The 26,103-nt window shown below is 44.5% G+C and overlaps 1 protein-coding gene across 1 annotated transcript in view; it reads left to right on the top strand.

The window, feature by feature from the left end:
* ACVR2B (activin A receptor type 2B) overlaps positions 1–26,103 on the top strand; it is a 112,042-nt gene that overhangs the window by 66,824 nt on the left and 19,115 nt on the right. Inside the window, exons 2-7 of the mRNA XM_036379130.2 lie at positions 13,495–13,702; positions 17,637–17,746; positions 20,014–20,165; positions 22,402–22,545; positions 23,625–23,768; positions 24,602–24,750. Of these exons, the coding sequence (XP_036235023.1) occupies positions 13,495–13,702; positions 17,637–17,746; positions 20,014–20,165; positions 22,402–22,545; positions 23,625–23,768; positions 24,602–24,750 (907 nt within the window). The remainder of the gene's footprint in view (positions 1–13,494; positions 13,703–17,636; positions 17,747–20,013; positions 20,166–22,401; positions 22,546–23,624; positions 23,769–24,601; positions 24,751–26,103) is intronic.

Below are 26,103 nucleotides of genomic sequence, written 5' to 3'. Positions count from 1 at the left end.
AAGCACTATGGTGACTTCTCCTTTCCACTTTGATGTTTCAAAACTGTATATTGACTTGTGGGTTCTTAATCTGAGATGTTTTAAACAGTTTTTGTTCTCTCAAGAATGAGGCACCTTTTCAAGATAGCTTAGACTGGCTATCCTGCATGAAAATATTTGCTCCCTTTGAAACTCCTGGCCCTTCCAGAATACAGCCAGGCAGGCACGTGGCTTCCTCTGCTTCAGTGTAAAGGTCACTTATGATGTGTTTTTAATGAATAATTACTACTGCATGCTTCCCTTTTTAAATGGCAGGGGCATCCTTGCTACATAAAACATTAAAAACTTATTAAGATGGAAAATACCAGCAAAGAGATAAAAAAGCCTGTGCAAAATCTCTGTCTATTGGGAAATGGTTGCAAGGGTATCAGGGAAGGACTCTGGCAGGAAGAGGGCTTTGTGTTCTTCTCTCAGCAGCTGTCAGCTCCAAATGGCACTTCTGGGCTCAGGGCAGTTGTTCAGGGGGATTGGGTTTCTCAAATCCCAACATGAAAAGAAATGCAGGCTGGCTGGATGGGTGGGGATGGAAATCAAGAGCAAAGTTGCAGTCAATGACATAGTGCATTTGGTTGGTCAGTAGCTGCTTGGGTCTTTCAACATTTGAATTATTTTTAAGTGATGTTTTTAGGTTGATGACATTTAGTGTAGGAACTTGGACAGTGGTCAGACTAGGCCAGAACAAAAGCCCATCCAGCCTGGTGGTCTGACTCCACCTTTTGCTGAAAGGTGACAGGGGAGGAACAGCAGAACAAGCAAATGCATGTGGTTCTTAAAACATTATGGGGAATCTTCTGAGAAAGGGTTCCCCACATCAGCTGCCCTTTGGGTGAGGAACTGTCTTCTCCAGGTGTGCTTTGAGCTTGATCCCACCAGCTGTGAATGGTTCACCCTTCATCACTTGTTGTTTACCACTTGTTTCACCCTTCATTACTTGTTTCACTCTTCAGCAGTTGCCTCACTCTTGCAGAGCAGGGGTCATCTAGAGATGGAGGAGGTTGATCAGCAGTTTTATCCTCTGGTTTTCATTCAGCATGAAGAAAAATGCATCTCTTAGTGCTCACCAGAGCTCCCAGGATATAGCCAGAACAGCAGGTTATGTTTTCCTGGGCTTATTGCATTAAAGAAAGTGAATCCTGTACTAAAGTATTTATATTGAAAAGCTTGAACTGTGACATGATGCCCACAGAAAATATCTTTTCTTTGTTCCCAAAGAATGATATAAAGGTGGAGGGATTCCCCTCTGTGCTGCTGCCTTGCCTGGGGCAGGTGTGTTCACCTGCTTGTTGGTGTGGAAACAGATGGTCCTGCACCTTCCAAAAAGTTATCAAAAGTTTTGTTTGCTCTTCCCAGATGGCTGCAACGCCTTACCAAAGTTCAGGGAAATTGGCTGAAGAGCCCTGGGATCCATGTGCCCCAACCTAGTGGGGAGATTAGTGGTTTTATTGCTCAACTGGCTGCTGTCACTGTGAAGCTTCTCACATTGCCTTGGAACTTTTTATTTTCTTTAGTGAAAAATGGAATTTACTGGTGGCATGTCTTCCATTTCTGTTCCTGCTCATTAGCAGGAGTGTACAGTAATGTCACAGAAAGTACCTTTTTAGTAGAGAGGTGGGAATAGTTTGCATGCCTGTGTCCCCAGGTAAATCTGAGCAAGGGGAGACAGTGAAAAGATGTGTTCAGGGCTGTAGTTTGCTCATGTCTCTACAGCTGCCAGTCCTCTGTGTGTACATTCCTGCAGGCACCTCTCCCATCTTTCAACTCAAGCACGTGGGCCAAAACAAGTGATTATTGCATCTTGCTGATGAAGAACTTGAGGTGAAAGGAAAGGGTTTTGACTGCAGCCAAAAATGATCTTGTTACAGGTTATGGAGGAGTATTTGAAAGATTTGGGTTGGAAGGGACCTTTAAAGATCCTTTTGTTCCATCATGGGCAGGGAGGGACACCTTCCATTGACCAGGTTGTTTCACACCCCATCCAAACTGGTCTTGAACGCCTTCAGCGATGGGGCATCCACATTTTCTCTGGGCAACCTGTTGCAGTGCCTCACCACCCACACAGGAAAGAATTTCTTCCTAATTTATACTTAACATCTTTAATTTTAAAACTATTTCTCCTTGTCCTATGAAGCTCTCCCACTGCTTATATCTACAGACTGGTGTATCACAGAAAACTTTGGGAGAGACTTGTTGAAAGAGTTCACATGAAAAGGATTCTCAGAATTGCAAAGCAATCTGCACAATTGTTGTTTGTACACAGAGCACCAATTGACCCCAGCAATTTATTTACAGATGAGAAGGCCTCGATAAGAAGTCTTCTCCCACCTTTCTTGTAAACCTCCTTTGTACACTGAAAGGCTGCAGAAAGATCTCCCTGGAGACTTCTCTTGTCTTGATTGTTATTGTATTTCCAGTGATAAATCCCTCTAAATATTCATGGTGTCTCTGAAAGTGCCCAGACAAGGGCACCCTCATGTCCTTATTCACATACATCAGCATCTAAATATGTGGGAGCAGCATCAGAGGTGGTGCTAGTGGAGATCCCCACCTGTCCAAGGTCAGGAAATTGAGAGTTCTGTGCTGAATCTTAGAATATTACTTTATGCTCTTTTATGTAATATTGGGGCCTGATCACCATGGGAAATAAATGGCATCCAAATAGAAAGTTGAACTGGAAGGGAATGTAGCCAGTTTCTGGGCTGGAGCTGTTGAGCTCAGGGCATCCAGAAAGCTTGGATGTGGATGGAGGGTAAGTCATTCTTTCACTCCATGTGCACACTGTTATTTAGTGTTCTAGTGTTTTAGTCTTCCTCTGGTGTGAGAAAACCAGGAAGAAAAAGACCTGTCCCACAGCACACAGTGTTTTTATTGCTTCCCACCTGTGAAACAGGCAGGATTTCAACTTCCTGGGACAATCTGCTCAAAACCATTTTTATTTCAAAGTGGGATCTGGATGCTGCTTAATGCTTGTAATCAAAATAAAAGCTAATAGGTGACTTTATTTCCCCCCATGCCCCTTTACATAAAATCTCTTCAGCATCTCTTTTATAACTTGTCTTTGGAGAATCACTGCAGTTATCCAGACATTTCTTCCGTGCCTTTCATTATTGTAAGAGAAACAATCACTGGAAATTGCATGATGCTATTGGGTTGCGCTGCATTCCTTCCTCAGGTCGTTTGACAGCAGCTTTTTTCAATAGATCCAGAGGAGAAAGGTGTTTTTCTGTAAACATGAAACAAGTCCTAGGTGTGCTGTAGCCACTTGGGAGAACATTCCATTGTAAAAGAGGCTCTTAAAATTGCTCATGTGGGATTTGCCATTAAGAGCACAAAGACTGGAGAAATGGACTTCTGATTTAGCTGGCAACTTGCTTCTCATCCTCGAGGAATTTTAGGAATGTCTTCACTTCCTTTTGGAGGGCTTGAGGCTAGTTTGTGATTGCAAGGGCCAGAGACTTGCTTTTTTCCTGCCTCCCTTCTCTTTTAGGGCTGGCTTCTGCTGGCTTGTTAACTCTTAAAGTACCAGTGTACACTGGGGAAAGAGCATTTTATAAATCAGTGGTTTCTTCTGCAAACCTTGAAGGGTCTGAAGGTTTAGAGTGTGATGCAAAAAATGTTGCTTGCACCAAGGAGTTATCAAGTATTTTCACATGTGCTGCTGTGGGCTGGATGGAGGTATCTCTGTTTGGGATGTGGTAATGGATGCTTGTCCTTCATCGGTGTAAGACTGGCTATAAATTGTGATTTTTTTGTGCACTGCACTTCCATCAGCTCTTACCCTTTTAGTTGAAACACATCAGGGTGGCTGACCATCAGTGATTGCTCACGTGCTGGGGGGAATGCAGGTCAGACTGGCAGCTAAAATGTGCATGTTCATTCTCTAGAACATGAAGAAATATGGGGATTTTGTCATAGTGCATATGAATGGTCTTTGCCCAAAAGGGGCAAAGATTCCCCATCAACACAGTGAACCTTCAAGCTTTGCTGCAGCTCAGGGCTCTTTGCAAAGAGCTGGGCAAACATCCCCTGCATGCTCTTGCACCATTTCTTGTCACTGAAGCCCTTGGTTCCTCTGAAGGAGAAGTTTGGTTCTCTCAGGTCAGAAAAGAAGAGACCCCACTTGGCACCTGCCAACAACCATCTATCATCATGCTGGATCTGAGGTTTGAACTTAGACATCTATAAGATTTTCTCTCTTTCGCTCCCTCCCCTTCAACTGGCTGGCAAAGAGAAGCTGTGATGTAGCAGAAATCTTAGAAACCTGATTTCTAGGTAGAGATAATCTTATTCTACTGAGAGCATTTTCAAATTAATTCTTCCTTGAGTTTCCCACTTGCTCATGTAATCTGCTGATGAAGTGACTCATCTCTATGGTGTGTTTGAATTCTGGTCAGTGATGGTGTTTAAAACAGTGATTTTTGAACCAGTTCCATGGTTTAGAGTGGTTGTGGTTTTTATTGCCTTTCTTCCTCCATCCTGCTGAGAAAACTGCTCATCTCCAAGCTTTGATTATTCAAGTAGAAGAGGGTGACAGAAACACAAACAAGCATCATTTAGTTCTTGGGGACACGTTTTCCTGATGCTTGACCTTTTGGACTTCCCACATCTTCTTGTCCATTTACATGCATTACAGTTTTTCCAATTACCAGTGAATTAAATTTGGAATTGTGGTATTTGGAAATGTCAAGCAGAATCAATAGAAAAGCACTTGGGGCCCAATCTTAGTAGACTCAGCACATTTTAAAGCATATTTGAAATGTCCCTGCTGATAAATCTCAGAGGACCCTGTGTAGATTATGAATTGAGGTGCTGCTGTTCTGGTACCAAAGCTCTCTCTGGCTTGTCAGGTGTGCTGTGCTGTGTTGGACACAGATCACTCTCTCCCTGGAGAAGACCTTAAAAATGAGGAGCTCTGAAAAGCATTTCTGCTGGTGGCAGTGTCACAGGATGATGAGGACAGTGGGATGGAGCAGATGCACGTGAAAACCTGGGAAAGGCATCACCACATGATTATTGCTCTTCCTTAGACCTCTGCACCCCACAAGGAGATGTTCCTATACCCTCATTCCTCTGCCTGGAAGGAAATTAATTTTCCAGGCTTGCTTTGAAAGCTTTTCAAAACTTCACTGTGTGTGGGGAAAATATTTATGAACGTTCGTGATTTCACTTCCTCCTCCCATGCTCTTTGCAGACCCCATGCTGGCTCCCAAGGAGAATGGAGAGAACAAATGATTGTGTTCTAAATGTCATTTCAGAACTTGCTGCATATTTTACTTAGTGATTTGTGGAATCTGGTCAAGGCTTGCCCTCTTATTTGATTTTCAGGAGTGCAGTTGGAAATACCTTAATCTTGCAATTAAGCTCTAATATTTTCTGTTTCAGAGGCTGCAAAGTTTGGCTGTTGAGACACCTTCCTGGTGGCTTGTGTATGCAGAATGCTCAGCCCACAAGGGGCCATTTTTCATGCCAAAGAGTAGTCACTGCTGTTACAAGCCAAATAAATGGCCTGCTTAATGCTTTTATAAATGCTCACCTCAAACTCAAGGAAAAAAAAAAATAAAAATTTTAATAACTTTATGCCTGTTTGGAAACTCGTGGTCTGGGGGAGAAAACACAACCTCTCCTTTATGGAATTCCTCTGTGGAGCAAGGCATTTTCTTGGTGTGGCTGTGCAAAGGAAGCCTGGAGGTGTCTTCTAGGGAACTGGGGGGACGGAGGAGCATCATTCCAGAGATGCTGCCTGGGGTGGCATCCTCAGGGCTGGTCACACATGGACAGGGAGCAGCTCAGCAGCACTGGGGGTTTGGATGGGATCTGCAGCTTCTCCTGCACCCCATGCCATGCACAGGCAGGCAGCAGCACTGCCCTTTTTGGATCTGTGACTTCGTGCTTGTCAGGGCTGCCTTGATTTTGATTTCATTCTCTTGAGTGTAGCTGAGGAGGAGTATGTATCTGTGCAAAAAAAAAAAAAAAGAAAAAAGAAAAATAAATTAGGAATTAGGCTTTTTTTGTGTGTTATTACTAATCTGGTCTGAGCTCTGCTGTCCAAATTGCCTCGTTTGTGACCCAAAGTGCATTTAAACATGAACTGCAAAAGCACCACGGCATTAAATGCTTTTGATTGATCTCCCTGATGGTTTTATTAAAGAACTAAAACCTTTTTGGGGGAGACAGATACAGTTAGTGATGTGAAGGGAGAAATGTAATTACATTTTTGGCTTTGTCCTTAACTGAAATGATACAAAATAGGATTTTTCTAATGGATAACTAAAATGATCTCTTCTTTAAATAAAATATAGAAGTGACCCTCTGAGTTCAAGTCAAAAATGCTCTGCTTCCAAAAATTGATTAACTGCTGGCAACGTTTCTGTCCTGCTGCACACCAGGCCAGCCAGCAACCTGGCCAAACCTCCTTGGATCATTCTGCCTGGCCAGAGGAATGATTTACTAAACCTTTTCCTGAGTGATCCTCCCCTTTGGGCCAAGAGATTACTCTCACCAGCTCTGTGTGCATGTATGTGTGTGTGGACACTCAATATTTCACTCAGCTGAGTATTGCTGTCATCTCACTCAGCTCCATCTTCCCTCTGCAGGGTCTGCCTGGTTTTGTGGCTTTGTGAGGAGATGGGATGCTCCATGTCCTTCTCCAGGTCCTTCTCCATCCCATGCTATTTGACTTAAAATACCAGGGAAATTATTCAGAAGAATGAAACCATTGAAATGAAACCATGCTTTCCCTGAGCTGGTAGTAATAACTCCTAAAACACACTCCTTACATTTTCTAAAACAGGTTTTGCAGTCTGTTTGGGGGAAAATTCTAATGAAGATCTAATTCTTTGGAATAATTTTCTTGTTATCGTTTACTGACTTAAAACCCAAGTTGAAAAAGAGATATATTTGGGGGGGGGTTGCTACACAGATGTCCGTGGAAGCTGTGAAGTGTGAGTCATGGTGTGAATATAGAAGCCCTGAGTTGTCATCCCTGGTGAGCAGGGAGGATGTATTTCTTAATATTAAAGTTCCTTTTTTAATTTTAAAAGAAAACGTCTTAAAGCCTCCTGTCCTTTCGAGAGTAGTTGTCAATGGCATCATTGCAGGTTACCATGGCAATATATGCTGAGATAATAGATTAACAGCCATTGATTGACTCGAAAACTTGGAGCTCTTTTACTGTGGGATAAGCCAAATCTATTGACAGAAAACAAGATTCCAAGTAATATCTTCCCTTGGCGTTACACCTTTGCTTCCTCAGTCCTGCCTGTGCCCAGATTTACCTGATCTGGCTTAAGAACCAAAACATTTTGCAGGAATAAATCCTTCTAATTAACCATCCCTCCCTCCAGCTAGATGGATGGGGCATCTCTGCCATTGAGGTCCCCAAAGGTGGGTGAAGTTTTGGCTGGAGAAAGAGGCTCTGCAGAGTCACAAGGGCTTGTTTCTGCTCTGCTGTTTAAAGACTTTAGTGAAAGAACAGGAGGATAAAAGCAACAAGTCTCCAAATCCTCCTGTGCAGTTACGTGCTTAACCACAGATGTCATCACGAGTTTGATGCTTTGCCTAAAAATGTATTTAGCCCCTATTATGTAAGTACAGCAGGAATGAAATCACCCTGCTTGGGGAATAAGTGCTGGAGCTAGGCTTAGAAATCTCACATTTGTTTTGGAGAGATGCAACTGGGTGGTCTCTCCAGAGCAACATTTTCCAAACATTCTCAGTTGCAAGCCTTCTTCAATCTGGCTTGATTTTGAATTTCTAGCAACAACTATTTGAAATTCTTTCATTTGCAGTCCTGCACGTGATTTCTGGGCAGGTGTCTGGCAGAGGGAGGCAGCAGCCCTCTTTCCCTGCCTTTCCCTCCCCACCAGTGCCTCCGAGAGTGCTCCACACATGCTTAGATTGTGGTCCCCCACTGAAGGCTGTGCCAAAATGCAGCTGTGGGTTTGGAGGCAGCTGGTTTAGCATCGCCTGGGAAGGGGGTGAGTGGCTCATCCCAGCAGATGCTGCACTGCAAGGTGAGCTCCCAGCAGCTCCTGATTTCCCAGTTCTGCTCACCCCTGCCATGGTTTGAGGGAGAGCTCTTGAAAGCAAAACCCAAACCTCAAACAAAGGGCCCAACTTCCATAATCACACGTGCAAGAATGCATCCGCAGTTGCTTAATTGCTACATGCAATTACCCTCCAAATTAGAGGGCAATTACCCCAATTCAGTGCACAATCTCTGCCGTTTTATATTATAAAATTGCATGTACAAATAGCTATATAGGGACATAACGAAGTGTTTGCAAATAACTTCAGTTGCATACACTGCTTCATATAGAAAGCCCTGTGGTTTTGACAGTCAGGCAAACAGACTGTCTGGTAAATCACTCAGTGTTTATGCAGACTATTTTGACACATCCCATCTTTTCCTATATACTTTCATTTTAGGTTTTCAAAAGGGGACAGGCAGAGATAAAGAGCTGAGATTTATAGCAGCCTTCAGCCTTGGGGAAGATATTCCCTATGTATCTAATTATGAGTTAGGAGCCTGGCAACTGCTAACACCTAGACCTGGAAGTTGCTACACTGGATCTTGGCTATAATTTAGAAGCTGTTGGATAATGATACAGCCTCTCAGTGATCTGTCAGCGACTCCAAATTAGGAAAGCAGGGTTTAGTCTCAGATCAGCAGCAAGGTCCCATGTCTCAGCAGGCTGAAGTCCTTCAGTTCACGAGGATCTTTTTTTAATGAGCTCCCTCTGTGCCTTGTAACTCCCAAGTAGAGGCGAGAGGTCTTCCCATGTCGCATGGTGCTTCGACTGCTCTTCCCATCATTATGTGCCTCAGATGGGTGCTGGGGGTCTTGCTTGGCAGAAACCCAGTGATACTCCAGTCATTTGGAGCAGAAAATTGACCCAGGGGAATCAGCATAATGACAGCTCCTCAGGACTGAGGTCAAAAAGTTGATTTCCACCCAAAAATGGGTGATGGTGGGTAGCCTCCCTCTGCCTGTGTGATGTATGGGAGTTATTTAGGCTTGGTATTTTGTGTAAAGGTATTTCTGTGCAGCTTTTGTTCAGGGACAAGCCACGCTGCGTCATCCCCAAAGCGCTGGGTGGATGCAGTGGGATGCCAGAAACCCATCTGCTCCTGCAAAGCCTGATTCTTCCTTAGACTTTGATTTCAAACAGGACTTCAGGCTTTATTGCTTAAATGACTATTTGTGGATTGTGATATTAAAAAGTTGATTGTTTTTGCCTGGCTGCTGGCACGAGGCTCTTTCCTATGGAGAGAGCTGGGGCTGAGAGTAGGATGCAGTGCTGGGGATGCTGTGCTCCTGCCCCATGTCCATGCTCCTGCCCCACATACATGCTTCTGCTTTGCAACTTTTTCTTCCCAAATTTTGCATTGTGGCTGGTGGAATAGGCTTAGGCAGGAGAGGAATGGGGGCCCAATGAATGAGACCAGGTTCCAACAGCAATCTTCAAACATTTGCTTAGCAAAGATTTTATATTTCATTGCACCCAAGTTCCATTGATTTTTTGCCAAAATTTGAGCAGTTCTCTGGGGTGTTTATTTGTCTTCCCAAATGGGCAGGATGTTACCCAGGCAGTTCCACCAAATGAAGGCACTCAAGAGCTTTCCGATGTACCAAGGCTGCTAAGAGGGAGATTACAAGAGTAAGGAGGGGGAGAGCAGGACTGTGGGGGCACAACCCCTTTAATCTGTCTCAAGCTGTGGTTTGTGACTGCACTGAAAGACTTTTGTTTCAGGAAAGGCCCTTTTGGCCAAAATTCATGGTGTTACTCCTGTCAGATGCTCAGGTTTGATACAGCAACACTCTTGAGCCAGGTTGCACTGCTGGGGGCACAGGGCAGCCCAGTCTAATCCTTGTTGTGCTGATGCATCAGCTGTGTCAGTGGAGGGAGACAAGTGCTTCCTGCACATATATTTGGTGGGACACCCTCTGATTCTTCTTACCAACTTGAAATGAGAAGCAGGACATGGTTTTCCATGCCTTTGTCACTTGGCAGAATCACAGAATAGTTAGGGCTGGCAGGGACCTTTAAAGGGCATCTAGTCCAACTCCCCTGCAGTTGAGACATCTTCAATGACATCAAGTTGCTCAGAGCTCTGTCCAACCTGACCATGAATGTTTCCAGAGATGAGGCATCTACCACCTCCCTAGGCAACCTGTTCCAGTGTTTTATCACCCTCATTGAGAAAAATATTTCATCCTTATATCAAATCTAAATGTTTTTTTCCTTTAAAACCATTCCCTAATGTCCAGCTCAGTGTTTCTTACAGACCTACGGTGGCCTTGGGGGTGTCCATTGCTCAATGGGGGAAGAGGAGGCAGAAAAATCTACACAGCTCTCTGTGGATGAATGAGCAAAGCTCAGATTTCCTTCTCTTAGTCACCACCTTTCTCTCTCAAAGGGACAAGCCCCTGTTTTGACTCCCCCTCCCTCTGTTCAGTGAGGGTTTTACAGCAGCGAGTGCAGAACAGGCAGTTAGCTGCAAACTTTGGTCTCTGCGTGATCCATTACAGAGCAAGGTGTGAGTGTTTCTTGATGAGCTAAAGCAGCAGGTAAATTAATACCCAGACCTGGAGCCATGCCCCTTCCTGCTGAGACCATCTTGGGTACAAACAGAAGGGTTTCTTGCAGTCGTGAGCACCCAGCGGGGCGAGGATCCTACCAAATGGCTTTTAAAGAGATCTGAGAGCAGGTAACAAACACACAGGTTTTTAAAGTGTCTTCTTAATGCAAGCATCCTTAGGAGCTGTTATAAAGAAAGCATACATCTATTTAGTCATCTCAAACTTTATGCATGCTTTTATTCAAATCATCTAAACTTTAACAGCGGGGGGGAAACTGGGAAAGGCCTTTTTCCTGGCGCGGTCGCTGTTTGCAGAGTTGGGTTTGCGTGTTTGCAAGCAGCTCTTACTCTTCAGCTGAAACTTGTTCCAGAAAAGACAACTGTCTTGGGGGAAGGGAGCCTGGGCTCAACACAGGATTTAGCAGCCTTGGTTTGCTGGTCCCAGAGCCGATACAGCTCCTGCTTCACATCTTTTCCACATTCCCTTTCCAAAGCACAGTGGAAATATCAAATCTCACTGCGGCTCTGTGCGTCGCATTGGCTGTCGCTTATGGTGGGGAAAACAGAGGCTACACAATATTGCCTGAGGTTGCAGATGATGGTGGCTGAGTTAGGATTAGATTTTGGGGCTGTTTTCCAGTGAAATTGTTCATTAAACCTTCCAGCTTGCTGGGAGACGGAGTTGGGGAGGGAGAGAAAATTTCTGTCTTGATCAAAAGTGATATTCAGTTTGGGATGATAGAAATGATATTACAAAGTGTATTTCCAGGAGTGGAGAAGATGATAAGTGAGGATTAGGTGTCAGGTACCAGCTGGAAGCCATGTGACTTATTACAATGAGGGTGGTGAAACTCTAGCCCAGGTTGCCCACAAAGGTGGTGGCTCTAGAAGTATTCAAGGTCAGGTTGGATGGGGCTTTGAGCAACCTGGTCTAATTAAAGATGTCCCTGCTTATTGCAGGGGTATCTGACTAGATGACCTTTAAAAATGCTTTCCAACCTAAACCATTCTATGATTCTATGCAGTTAAGATATTTATTATTTCCTTTATAAATAAAAAGATATTGCCCTCCACCCCCACACACAAGAGAAAGCTCTTTTACCTTCCTGCTGATTTAACCAGTATTTAGCAAAAATGCTTAATCTGCCCTAAAGAAGCACGGTGTAAGTATCAAGAGAACAAATATCAAGGCTTTAACAAGGAGTGTCAATATTGACATTGTTCTGTGTTAGAGGGATATTGGTAGGTTGTTTTCATTATTGTAAGCAACTTGTCAGAGGAAAACTCTGATGGAGCTTTGCAAGAGCTGATAAAACCTGCAGGTGCTATTGAAATTGAGCTCTTGTTCGTGTGTGCTTTGAATATAATTTCCAGTTTCAGAAGTCAGCTTTATGACATTCTCATACCCTTATTCCCTTGCAGTCTCTCCCACGATGCAGATCAAGCAGTCCTCCTAAAAAGTGTTATTGAAGGATTGAACACCTCAGCAGCTTGCAAAGAGATCTTCCTAGTGCGATGAATTTGCTCCATGCCATGAAAATTACCCAGTGCTGAGTCCAGGTGTTGGGATTGGGAGCAGGTTAGACCCACCACCCCTAGTTTATTCAGAACTGTGGTTTTCTAACTAGAAATTTAGCTCTAGGCTTCACAGAGGTCTGGCTATTTTGGGAGCACAGCACTTTTGTTTCACCATCCTGTGGGACCTATTTGTGTTTTCTACCCAGCTGTCAACACATTTTATTGAGATACCTACATTTTCCATGATTGCAATCCATCAAAATAATGGCCAGGCCTGACCTTACCTTAGGTTGGGTAATCCCAAGGAGAGATGGCTGCAGGGCATTTCAGGATTTACAGAACCATCATGATACAGGGCTCATGGTATCTTTTGTGTTTGTATGCTTACAAGACATGTGTTTGTTTCATTCTTCATTTTCTTTTAAACTAATCCTCAAAATGCCACAAAGCAGAGTATTTCCAGGTGAAGAGAGGATTTCTAAGGTTTAGGACAGAACAGGTCACCTGCAAATATCAGTGTTCCCTTATTTGACTCTGGTTTTAATGGATGCGTCTGCAATTGAATTTCAGTTCTGCCACATGGTGGCTATGGGGGAATTGTTCCCCTGAGGGCAGTAGGAGCTCCACAGTCCTTTGGTACAAGGCTTTAAAGGAGGGAAGACCCACTGGCTTTGTTTGTGGTGGCCAAGCATCCATTTGGGGTGGCCAGTGTTGTTTGGGGAACAGAATTTTCTGTTGCTGAAGGTCTTGCTTGGATGGAAAGGCACTGTGAGCTGTGTCAAATGCAGTTAAAACCATTACATTTATCATGTGGAGTCTTACCCAAGTAAGCCTGAACCAGGATCTAAGTGAGGAATGGCCACTGGTCTGGCCCCCCTCTGCAGGATGAATATTATCTGTTCTCAGTTACATCCGTGGAAGAAACTGGGTATTTTTAGGTGGTGTTTCCCAAAGTAGTGGTGCAGAGAGAGAGTAACTCCACTGCATGACATCCCAGCAAGCATTGAGTAGCACCCTGGCAGGTTGTCTTTGCTAAACAAGGTTTCTGTGGTTAAACATTCCTGGGCATGCACTGCCTCAAGCATCCCCTGTTTTAGGGTCCTAAGGCTGAAGCATTTTCCAGAGGAGATCTGGGAAGGTCTGAGCTTGGCTCTTGACTTTGCCATGAGCTTAGGCAAACCTGACCTCTCCATCTCCCACCTCACCCCAGAGGAGAAGAATAATCTCCATGCTGTGCTGAAGCTCTCACTGCTGAGCTGCTCAGCTCCTAGGGAATCAAACTCATGCATCACCTAAAACAGAGCCATAAATTCCCTATTTCCGATTTTACCTGAATGTTCTTGGGGCTTGATTTTTCAGGGCCAGGCCACGGGGAGGCTGAGACAAGGGAGTGCATCTACTACAATGCCAACTGGGAGCTGGAGAAGACCAACCAGAGCGGCGTGGAGCGCTGCGAGGGGGAGAAGGACAAACGGCTGCACTGCTACGCCTCCTGGAGAAACAACTCGGGCTCCATTGAGCTGGTGAAGAAAGGCTGCTGGTTGGATGACTTCAACTGCTATGACAGGTAATAGCCCAGCTGGTTTATCCAAATACAGGTTTAATCGACCCTCTAAGTGTAAAAGCTCGTGATTTTTTTGCATAGAGGGAAAGAAGGCAAGTCCAAGTTAATTGGCAAAAGCAGCTCTTGGAATTGTCACTTACCTGCTTTGACTTTCTAAATAGAAGCTGCAAAAATCACTTCTAGGGGTTTTGCATTGTGTTTTGTTTTGTTTGTTTTTTCCCTAGCAAAGCTTTGATAATTCTGGCATTCTTTGAAAAACCTGTCCTGCACCATCAAATGAAGAGCAATATGTTCTTCCAGGAGCATTTGGTGATAGAAGTGAAAATTTGGAATCATTTGGAGCTGTCTAGAAAAGCACAGATATCTGGGGGTGGTTAGAGGTTGAGATATTCTGACGTTTGTGATGTTGCAAAAAGTTCCACTGTTCTTTGGCTGAGTGAAGAGGAGGGCCAGGAGAAAGAGTGGAGAGCAAAAGCAATGTGAGTTTGTGTGTCACTGCTTGTAGCAAGCTGAAAAGGAGTGAGGTTTTGTAGTGCGAAGGCTCCAGCCTCATTAAATAGCTGGGAAAATTAACTAGTCTTTTCTCACTTCCCTTGATGCAATTCTACAAAGGGGAAAAGAATTGCAGCTAAAGAAAACAGCCCTATGAAATTTTGTGGTTGAAAAGGACAATATTGAGCAGCTCTGAGCTCAGGGTTTTTGTTAAAAAAACCCCAAACCAAGGACCAACCAACCAAGCCAAGCCCAGCCCTTTCAATAAAGATTAGCAACATAGAATTGAAGGATTTCCTTTGATATAACACCGATGTGGGTCGATCTCACCCTTGTGCAATTCTCAGTTGTGCCTCTTTGTAGTGTCTCGTTCTGAAAGTTTTGGGAAGATCAGGTGCTAAGCTGTGGGGTTAAGCTGGAGCTAGATTTGTGCCATGGCTGCAGTGTTTTCTCCCTTTGGTGCTGTACACTTCCCCTGCTTTTGTGCCTGCTGTCTTGGCTTATCTCGACTGTAAGTTGTTCCTCATCTTTGCTCTATTATTAGCTCCAGAGTTACTTTCCTACCACACCTATTCCCTTGCCAATTGAGTAGCCAGGCTCTATATATAGTTAAATTTTTATTCTTTCCCAATAAATCAATCCTCCTTGGCCCATTAGTCATCTTAGTGCCGATTCTTCTGAGAATAGAAGGTCACTGTAGTTTCCTACTTGCAAGCAGAAGTGTTTACTGTAAACAGATTTCTCCTTTCAGTGCCTGCTCTCATATCCAGTGACACTTGTATTGTCACTGAGTGTCTCTGCAGGGATGTAGTGTTTCTTAAACTCTGTCATAATGTGTTGCTCTGTTACAATGGTAAAAAGTTTCCAGGGCTCCTCACCAGCCTTTTGCAGCCCTAGAATTGAGCATCCAATATTCCATTGCCTGACTTTTCAAAGCCACAAGTTCCAGGGCAAAGCTAAAAGCCCTTCTGAGAATTAAAAAACAGTACAAATATCAAAAGCAACATTTGGAATAAAGTTTAGCTTTAATTATATAATGGAATAAACCCTCTTTAAATGCAGTCCTTTTCATTTTTTTTCTCTTCCCTTGAGTGCCCTTGGCAGACTTCCATGCAGGCAGTTTTGCATCCCAAGGTGGCAAAAGTGGCTAAGAAGATGATTTTTCGATCAGTGGTGCTGTGCTGATGCCCTTTGTGTCTCTGGCACTTTTGGATGCCGAGTTTCTGGAAGCATCCTTGGCAGATGCACCTGTATTCTGTGTCCCTGGATGCAGGGCATGGCCCTATTCTGGTTGCTGCAGAAGGGATGTGCCAAGTGCTGCCTCCTTTGTCACCAGAATGTGGAAAAATTTTGGAGTGCAAGGGTGGGACGTTGAGGGTGACAGCTCCTTACTCTGTTCTTTATCCTGAGGAAACAAGAACGTGGCACATGTACATTTAAGGTTATAGGAAAAAGGTAGTGTTTAAAAATCGACTTGTGTGCTCTCGTTTATTTACACAGCCCTGCTGGAGAGGTCATGTTCACATTCCCCTGCAGAGCACGTGAAACTCTCTGAAACGTGCCCTCCCTGCCACAGAAAAATGTGTCCTTCTCTCCCTCTGCCTCAGCTGTAAGATTTGCTAAGTGTAACATGTCATACATACCTGGATGGCTTCACTCAGAGACAGGGATAATGAACTGCAGATGTGGAGCAGGCTGTTTTCACTCATTAGCTTGATTTTTTAACCAACAGATTTAGCAAAGGATGTGTTTTCTATTGAAGGCTCCAACACTGATGCTGTTAAATCCAAAGGGCTTGTTATCTGATTTCACAAAAAAGCATCTGGAAATGCTGTTTAACTTGTTGAAACATCTTTGTTCATTTGAATAAGTCAAATGGCTGCTTTTTTGCTTTGAAGTTGAAAAAAATGAGAGCCTGAAAAACAAACCAAGTGCTTCCCAGCTGAGACCTTGGAGGAGACAGTTTGGCTATAGCCATTTTTTTCCCCCCAAAGGGAGTAAAGCACTGAAAACTACCCAGGGCTGGGATTGAAGAGAGCCCTTTCCATTCTTCTCGTGGCAGTATGTCAGTGATAACACAGAAAGGGAGGCTTGGCATGGGTTCAGAAATGAGTAATAATGTCAAATGCTTATGATTGTTTTGCTACTTCCTCCAAGTGGTCGAGGGAAGGAAGTTATGCATATAATTTAGCTGGGCTTCAGGAAATAGTTTGATACAGTTCTCTGTGGAGAGCAGCTCTGCAAGCCATATTAACTAAAACCAGAGCATAGCACAGCAAAAGGTGGCAGGGAAGGGAAGCAGCATTTAAGAAACAGAAAGAAATGACAGGTAAAGTACTGCAAAAATCACTGCACATCTCTTTTGGCATTGATCTGTGGGGAGACAGAGGATGTGTGGAAGTGGAGTAGGTTTGATCCATGGAAGTCCCCTAAGGCCTTGCACAACATGGAAGGAAATCTCAGTGCTGGGAAGGCTGTAGCAGTACCTGAATAAGAGGCAAAGGCAGAAAATGAGAGCTGCAACCTCATTTTCTTAAAGGTTTTTATGTAGAAATAAGCTTTTTATGAAGGAGGACAGCACTTGAAAATTAAACTTAAAAACGATAGAAATGAAATGAGAATCATAGGAGCCTCAAATGGTTAGGGTTGGAAGGGACTTTTAAAGATCATCTAGTTCCAGCTCCCTGCCATAGGAAGGGATACATTCCACAGGCCCAAGGATGATCCAAGTCCCATCCAACCTAACCTTGTAACACTTCCAGGGATGAGGCATCTACAGCTTCTCTGGACAACCTGTTCCAGTGCCTCACTACCCTCACAGTCAAGAATTTGTACCTAATATCCAACCTAAACCTGCCCTCTTTCAGTCAAAACCATTACCTTGAGCTATCACTGCATGCCCTCAGACCTGCAGCTCTCTCCTGCTGCAGCAGGGCTGTGGCTGCTGCTTCTGGTGCCCTTCGAGTGTGCAGAGCTGGTGATGCTTAAAGGCTGTGAGAGCAGCCTTAGCTCAGCCCTCGTCATGTGTGCTTTATGGCACAATCTTTAATTGCATCATCAAATACTTCTCTGCCCTGGCAGTGTTCATATGGGCTGTGGGAAAGTCACTGCTCAGGGACTGAGGCGTCTCTCTGTCGTTTTTCTCCTTCTCATTCTCTTAGCAGCAGCGGCTGTTATTTATTACTCACCATCTAATGCCCTCAGTACATATGGAAGCATTTGTTTCCTTTGCAGTCTTTTCAAGGGTCTTTGCTATCCACTGGGGTGTTTGAGTGCCAAGTTGTTCTCCATAAGTGGAGACTGCTGGTCTGTGCAGTGCAGCTGCAGGAAAAGGTGTGTGGAGAGGACAATTTGGGGCAGGTTGGCTCCCAAAGGCAAGAGGCAGGAGTTGGCTGACAATGTTTTTCTCTCCCCTTCCTTCCATGTCTGTCTGTCCCTGGTGCAGGCAGGAGTGTGTAGCCACAGAAGAAAACCCTCAGGTGTTTTTCTGCTGCTGCGAGGGCAACTACTGCAATGAGAAATTTACCCACTTGCCTGAAGTCACCGGCCCAGAAGGTGAGTGACTGGGAGGATGGGGAGTTGGGAGCTCTTCTTCTTGACCATTTTCCAAGGACTTTTAATAGAAACATTGAAAGTTCTGAGTTGGTAGGGACTCACAAGGATCATCAAGTCCAGCTCCTGGCCCTGCATAGGAAACCCCCAAGATCCACACCCTGTGCCTGGGAGCGTTGTCCAAAAGCTCCTTGAACTCTGAGCTTGGTGCTGCCACCACTTCCACGGGGAGCCTGTTCCAGTGCCCAACCACCCTGTGCGTGAAGAACCCTTTCCTAATATTTGTCCCTAAACCTCCCCTGATTCATCTTCATATCAACATTGAGTTGTTGGATGTTTTGGTTATGAAGTCAGAAATCCTTTTGCTGCAGTTCTTTAAGAATTGGTTGTTTCACTCTATGGCTAAGGCTGTACCAACACTGGATACCATCAGTAAGGTTAGGTTTCCTTTATGGTGGACAGTTCACTGTGGGATGTTACAAAACAAAATCCCACAGGGGAGGAGGGCAGAGTGATTTATATAGCATGGATTGAGCCTCAAACTCTTAGAAGGTGTTTGATGCCTTCCTCATTAAATTCACAGGTCATGAGTTTCCAGATACCTTGAGCATCTGGGATTTTTGCATTTGATTCTGTTTTGTTGGTCTGGGGATTGAAAGGGAAAGGGTGTGTGTCAGCTTTCAGAGTCTGTGGATATGCATCAAGGAAGAAAAGTAATAGCAGGACCTTCTTCAGAGGCTAATAGGAAAACAACGATTCTTTTAGAGGTATAATTTTTAAAGTATCATTCAATAAAAACTATTAAAACAGGTGAATCTTTTCCTTAGGTTGGTTTGAGCTATCTGCATTTACTGAGATGTTCCAATAGACCTTTATCAGATTTTCCTGAGCTGTCCTGATAGTTTTTTAATTGTTTACATGGGTTATATTATCTCTTGTTATTAATGTACCCGTAGCAACCTAGTAGCAAATATTCTTTCTCTCACAGTTTTTTGTTTAATTTGGCAAGTCTTGCTATTTTTTCCTTCCCTGTCTCCAACATAGCAACATGGCTCCATTTAGTATTCCCATTGTTTGTGTCTCAACTACACTGATGTAATTTGGAACAAGAGCTACTGTGGGAATAGTGCATTTGATTGTGGCTCCGGCAGCATTTTACTAAAAACTGACAACTTGTCAATCACTGTGAAAGGTAAAGCAATGCTGCAAGGGATTTCGTGCTGTCTTAATACATTTGGAAGGGTTAAGAGGAGGAAATGTTCTGCTTTTATGTATCTCAACAAGAAATACCTAGCTTAAATAAAGGTCAGATGGAGGCTCAGCTTGCAAAGTGTGGTTTGGGCCATTGTAACTCCATTAGTAACATTACTTCTATGGAGAAGTGAAAACCATGGAGCCTTATGAATGCTGTTGTTTTACATACAAGAACTGTGAACATGGAGTTTAATCTGGTGGCATTTTTATGTCTTTTTGTTTTGTTTGCCCTCAGCAATGTGATTTTGCCCATTGATCAGCCAAAAACCAACGTTTGGATAACCTTAGCCAATGCATCAGGCTTAGATACCATTTGTTTAACTCATTCAAGCCCTGAAAATTTTCAACTTCTTTGGTCAGTTTGCCAGTAGACACTTGGCCAATACTGAAAACCATTCCTCCACATCTTTCACAATTCATTATAAATCCCTCTGATGGATGGGGTCTTTGGACCAAATTCCTTCCTGAAACATCCTTTGAACCCCAAGAATTGGAAATTCTTGGTTCTGTAAAAATAGATTTTTGCATAAAATTTGGCATTTTTGGGCTTGAACAAACAAAGACAAAACTTCAGATGCCACTCCCTATCACCTTGTGTATAAAGATGTAGATTCTTGGTGTCACTGTACCTCAGTTATGACTAAAAACAGTTATGTTTTTAGTCATACCCCTTTACATCTACCATGTGGAATGTTTTTCATCTGTGGAGACAGATCTTGGCCAGCCACCCCATCCAACACCAAAGGTGGTCCATGTAGCATTGCAAGGCTTACTTTGCTGACACCCAGTGTAAATATGACTAAAAACCATAAACACAGAGGAGAAAAGGTTTGCCCATCAGTATGAATCAGACTGTAAAGATGATTTTGACCCTTGTGGCTATCATCATGGGACATGCCACCCAGCTTTGGATTGGAGGGACAGACGGGGTTTGGTCGCCTCTGGATGTGCAGCTGGCAGTGCTGCTGCATTCCTGAAGCTCCTTTTCCCTCTCTTACCCTGCTCTTTCCTCACAGTCATATATGAGCCGCCGCCTCCGACGCCGTCGCTGCTGAACATCCTGGTGTACTCGCTGCTGCCCATCGCCGTGCTGTCCATGGCCATCCTGCTGGCCTTCTGGATGTACCGGCACCGCAAGCCTCCCTACGGCCACGTGGACATCATTGAGGTCAGGGACTCGCTCCCCTTGGTTTGGGACTTGCAAAACCCTTTTCAGGTGGCCTAACTTTTCTTCTTCTCGGAGTCTTTGCTGATCAGAGCGATCCTGAGATGCGTTAGAAAGTCTCTTTTCCCAGCCTGGCAGTCGAAGGAGTCAGAGCTCTTCAGTTCTCAGACTCAAGGTTGTTTATTGTTTCTTATCTATAAAATTCCTTCTCCGACCAGCCGAGGTCTGTCGTGCAGGTCAGGTTGAGGCACACTGACTACCTCAGAGGTGATGTTATCTTTTTATACTAAAAACTACACGTACACTATTTACAATAACTTCCCAATACCTATCACCTATGTTACACAGTGAGTTTCTACTCTGTAGGTGGATAGAATATAAGTAAATAAAGGTAGTATAGAAAGTAATCTTACCCCCTAAAGAGTTGCAGCTGGGTTAATTATCAAAGATTAGGAGCAGGCCTGATTTTAACAGGCCACAGCTGTAGGCAATAAGAGTGTTATAAAAGAGTGGATTGGTTGGTTGAGGGGGAACTGGAGTCAGTTGGCTGCTGCAAGAACAAGGAAGAGGTAGTGCATGGAGGAGCTGCCTACAAGAAACATCAAGGAGGTACAAAATTCTGGCAATATGGAACCCTTGCAATGTACTGACAATGCTACTCTAAACCAATCTAAAAATGCCAACATCACCCAGAAGATGGAGGCTAGGAAGAAGAAGGAAAAAGGACAAGGCATGACCAAATTCCTCCATCTTGGGACCCTGAGCCCTCATTCTAAAAAACTCAAAAATCTATTTTTCACCCTGTGATAAATTCACTATCATTCTACTTAAACTTTCTTGACTTGTAGTTCTTCATATAAAGGTTGGTAATCGTTTTTTCCAAGGGCTAAATCAAAGGCACAGGGGCCTTGGGCTCTGTGCCAAGGTCTCTGGCTGCCCTGGAAGACTCACAGCCCCAGGCAGGGAGGGCTTCCAGGGCAGCCAGAGGAATTTCCTGGGTTCCAACACTTCTCTGCTTTTTGAAGCTGGTAGCACAGTTGGCCTCCATGGAAGTGTCAGGCTGATGGGTTTAGGTGGGGTTGCCACCATGTCTGAGATAGCTGAGCGAGGGAATTAAGACAGCCCTGCTTGGTGGCTGCCCTTCCTCCCAAACTCTCAGACCCATTGCCTGATTTCAGCCAGCTTTGTAGAGCATCAGAGATCTAAGACAAGATGAAGTTCCTGCTAGCTCTATGAGAGGAGGGAAGATGCTTTTCCTGATGAAGCTCAGGTTTTATGAACCCTCAGAGAATGGTGCAGGAGGCTTTGGGGTGACCTAATTGCAGCCTTCCGTACCTGAAGGGAGGCCACAAGAAGGACAGAGGGGGACTTTTTACAAGAGCATGTGGTGACAGGGCCAGTGGGAATGGGTTCAAATTGAAAGAGAAGAGATTTAGATTAGATATTAGGAAAAAATTCTTCCCTGTGAAGGTGGTGAGGCCCTGGCACAGGGTGCCTAGAGAAGCTGTGGCTGCCCCATCCCTGGCAGTGTTCAAGGCTGGATTGGATGGGGCTCTGAACAACCTGGCCTAGTGAAAGGTGTCCCTGCCCCTAGCAGAGGGGTTAGAACTGGGTGATCTTTAAGGTTCCCTTCCAACCCAAACCATTCTATGATATTGTGAACCTTTCCCATCTGAGAGCAGGTAGGACAGAGCTCCAACCCCACAGATCCTACAGGGTCACATTGTTCTCCTGGACAAATGCAGAGTTTAAACAGATGTGATCTGTGTGATGCTGACAGACCTGTTCACTGCCCATGGCTGGGGTGGCATGGAACATGCTAATGGAGGGAAGAGCAGTGGCAGGTTTTAGATGAAGTTGGCTCTCTGGTCACAAAGATCTAAAGGTTCCGACTTTGAGCAGGAGGTAGCCTTGAGGACATCAGTGCTTTACACCCAAAATAACTTTTGCCTTGAAAACACAGGAGAATTCAGGTTTTGCCCAGAGCATGGCAGGCAGTAGTGTCACAAAGTGATACTTGGCAGTGTAGATTGTTTTATGTGTTCTGTACCAAACCCTACAGAGCAAGCAAGACAGGGAATTTCAGGCTGTTCTTCCTGCAAACAGTGTACCCAAATAATTTGTGCTAAATAAATGTTATTTCTTCACACTTTCCTCATGTGCAGTATCTTGATTCCTCCCCTCCTTTTATTTTACAGCCCAGCTTCAGCTGGTGACAGTGCTTTTTTCTCTTGTGCAGGATCCTGGCCCACCACCCCCTTCTCCCCTGGTTGGCCTAAAGCCCCTGCAGCTCTTGGAGATCAAGGCAAGGGGACGCTTCGGCTGCGTGTGGAAGGCTCAGCTGATGAACGACTATGTAGCAGTGAAAATCTTCCCTATTCAGGTGAGAGGGACACTGCATTAGGCTCTTACTTGCCAGGGGCTTCCCCACCAGTGCTGAGATGCTCTAAGTGCCTGTAGAGATTATGGTTTTTGAGACCATATCGAAGATGCATTTGGGCTCTTCTGCTGGGGGAAAAAGTTCAAGGACCCTTCCTTCCTACACTTCTCCCTGTGTTATCTCATTACCAAATGCTTCCTGTAGTAGTACTTGCTGCAAGAAGGGCAAAAACAAGCACATTCTGAAATCTACAGGCTATGTTAGCTTCCCTGCAAATGCCTGTGTTGTTTAAATCCAGCAAGGCAGGGTGCAGCTGCAGTGCCCAGAGTGCACACAAAGGGCCAGAGCCCTGGCTTTGTGTGTCCTGCCTGGGTGGGTTGTAAATCTGGATTCAAGCTAGTGAGCAGTTTACAGCCTCCAAAGGCAGAGCCCTGGTGCTGTGAGAGCTAATTGTGCTGCAGTGTTTCTGTCAGCTCCTGTCTTCTGCTCTAGGAAACCTTTGAACGCTCCTGACTTGATTCTCTAGGAATTGCAGATAAAAAGAGTAAAGCAATCAAAAGTCAAGTGAAACGAGAATTACAAAAACATCTTTGTGCTCCTCTGCTGTCTCCTTCATTACTTTTTCACCTCATATTTGTTGTCAAAGGAGATCTGCACATCTTCTGTCCAAGCCAGCTGTGACCTACTAGTAAATATTCAATAGAGCCTAGATTAGATTTTGCAATTGCAGCAATTACACTGCAAGGCTGATCCTGGGTGCTGTTTGCTCAGGCTTTCTTCTTGCAAGTATCCTTAGGAAATCTTGAAAAATATTATTTCTCAGTAAGGTTGAGTTTGGCTTCCTCTCCGCTCCCCACACATGTCCTTTAGGAACAGCTGAGGATAATTTTGGAGAGGGGAGACTGAGGACAGCAACTTGTCTTTCTTCTTTAGGGAAAACAGCCTTTTTTTGAAGGGATGCATCACATCCCAACACAGGAGCATGATTTTTAGAGTAGTGTGAGTAGTTCTGACTGCACTGAAGGAGCTGTTTGCTTTAAAGGGAAGCGTGATCTTTGATGGTGCCTTTCTCCCTGCTTCAGGATAAGCAATCTTGGCAGAGTGAGAGGGAGATTTTCAACACTCCTGGCATGAAGCATGAAAACCTTTTGCAATTTATCGCAGCAGAGAAAAGGGGGACAAACCTGGAGACAGAGCTCTGGCTGATCACAGCTTTCCATGACAAGGTAATGTATCATTGCATGTACATTTTGGGAAGGCAGAGAGGGAGGTGGTTGTGGTACAGCAGGATTATAATCCCTGTAACTCCCCCAGTGTGTTCCTGGTGGGCCATGATTCTGTGGTAGCAAAGTGTTCCTGCTCCCCTGCTTCAAATGCCCTTCCTTTAGTTTCAAGGCTTCCCTACACAAATAAAGGATTAATAAAAGTGGGATTTAGGAAGGGAGAGAGGCACAAAAGGCCACAGCTCACATCTGTAGTGGTCACCATCTCTTGTTGTGCATAGATGAGCATCAAGGGAGATGGATTTCACAGATCTAGCTTGCCCCTTGCAGATGGGCTCCATGTTTGCTTTTGAGGCTTGGGGCACATCTCCCCCTTCATGGATTGCTTTAGTTATAAACCATGGCTAACACTTAAAACAAATGTGCAAACCTGGGGTTGAGCCAGCAGTGTTATCCCCCGGTAAATCCAAGGTCTTCTTGAGTCAATCATTGCCACAACCAGCTGATATGATTCTTCATCTTGCATGGAGGGCTTTCCCCTTGCTGAGATTGGATGAATTGCTGTGGTTAAAGATGATTTTTTCCCTTCCTTACCTCCCTCCCTTTCCCTGGCAGATGAGTAGACATCAGGAGGTCTGTGCTGTCAAGGGCTGAAAACTCATGGACAATTCCGATTTTCATTTTTTCTTTTTCCTTTCATTAGTGATTCCTCCCCCCATTAAATCAAGGCTCAGATTTTTCAAGCACTCTCTAAACCATTCTCTAAACTGATGAGTTGGCACATCTGTCACATAGAGGGGTCTGTGATTAAGAACTGACAATGTCCTGTTCTGCAGGGTTCTCTGACAGATTACCTGAAGGGCAACATTATCAGCTGGAACGAGCTCTGCCATGTTGCAGAAACAATGGCCCGTGGCTTGTCCTACCTTCATGAAGATGTCCCCTGGTGCAAAGGTGAAGGACACAAACCTGCCATAGCACACAGGTAAAGCCTCTTTTGTTGACACTGTCTTTGAAATGATGCTGTTGAATAGAGGAGGAAGTTGTGCTTTTAGGAAGTAAAGGCTTTTTAACCCAGCAAATCCTGTGCTAAGATGAGAATTTTTTTCAACCACATATAAAATGCTGAGGGGCAAATAAGTGTCTTGCCTGTGGAATAGCACAGTTGGCAATGGTTGATGTGAATGTCCAAAGAGTAGGGGTTTCCCTCTTCCATCAGCTCTTCCCTTCTGGTGAAAAGTGAATTCTGCTGCTGCAGAACCACTTTTTGAAGGGACTTGGCTTGGTAAAGTCATTGCATTATGATCTGTGTATTTCTATGGCTGTGTTGCAGACATCTTTTATGAAAAATCATTTCCTTAGGATTTTTCCTCCTGAGAAGCTGAGAGGCCTCAGGAACAAAATGTAAACAATGATTATCTGCTGCTGTGGAATGCAACAGGTGCATCTGTCATTGGCCCATGTTGGTTGTTTCTAATTAAAGGCCAATCACAGCCCAGCTGGCTCAGACAGAGAGCCTGAGCCACAAGCCTTTGTTATCATTCCTTCCTATTCTATTCTTAGCCAGCCTTCTGAGGAAATCCTTTCTTCTATTCTTTTAGTATAGTTTTAATGTAATATATATCATAAAATAATAAATAAAGCCTTCTGAAACATGGAAGTCAGATCCTCGTCTCTTCCCTCAACCTGAGACCCCTGTGAACACCATCACAATGGCTGTATCAGGAGCTGGACCCTATTTTTCCCTGATTTAGACTGATAACTCCACTGTGTGTGTTCCCACAGAGCCTTTGATCATTAGGTGAAAAATGGAGAAACTGTGGAAAGGCAGGAAATGGCTCCTACTTTTCCCTGTAGTTTTATAAGGCCCAAATCATGCCAGGGTGCTTATTAGAGACACCACAGCGGGGGCCACCCTGCCCCTGAGACCTCCTGGCACATGCTTCAACCCACCCACTGGGTGGCAGTGCAGAGGGGACAGCAAGAAAGCAGCTGGGTTAAACCATCCTCATGCTTCAGCCCTTCTCCAAAGTCCCACACTGCTTGCCCTAGATTAAAGTATCTCTTCAGAGTGGTTTGCTGTGGCAGGGCAGGATGGGGGAGATTTCCAGAAGGATTTACAGGCTGTAATCCGTGGCCATACTCCCCCCACCACCCACTGCATTTCATCTAGGAGGGACTTAAACCCCACGTCCAGCTGCAGCAATTTGTACCTGATCTAGCAGGCCTGGCTTCATGTATGGCAAGATAATCCCCGTTTTTGCAAGGGTATCCCTGCCCCCAAAACACCCCACCTCCCCAAACCTGAATGTTTTGGAGAGCTGGGGGCTTTTGAAAG

The sequence above is a fragment of the Molothrus ater genome, chromosome 1 (assembly GCF_012460135.2).
Source record: "Molothrus ater isolate BHLD 08-10-18 breed brown headed cowbird chromosome 1, BPBGC_Mater_1.1, whole genome shotgun sequence".
In the NCBI taxonomy this organism is placed as follows: Eukaryota; Metazoa; Chordata; class Aves; order Passeriformes; family Icteridae; genus Molothrus; species Molothrus ater.
This window is presented reverse-complemented; position numbering and strand designations above follow the sequence as displayed.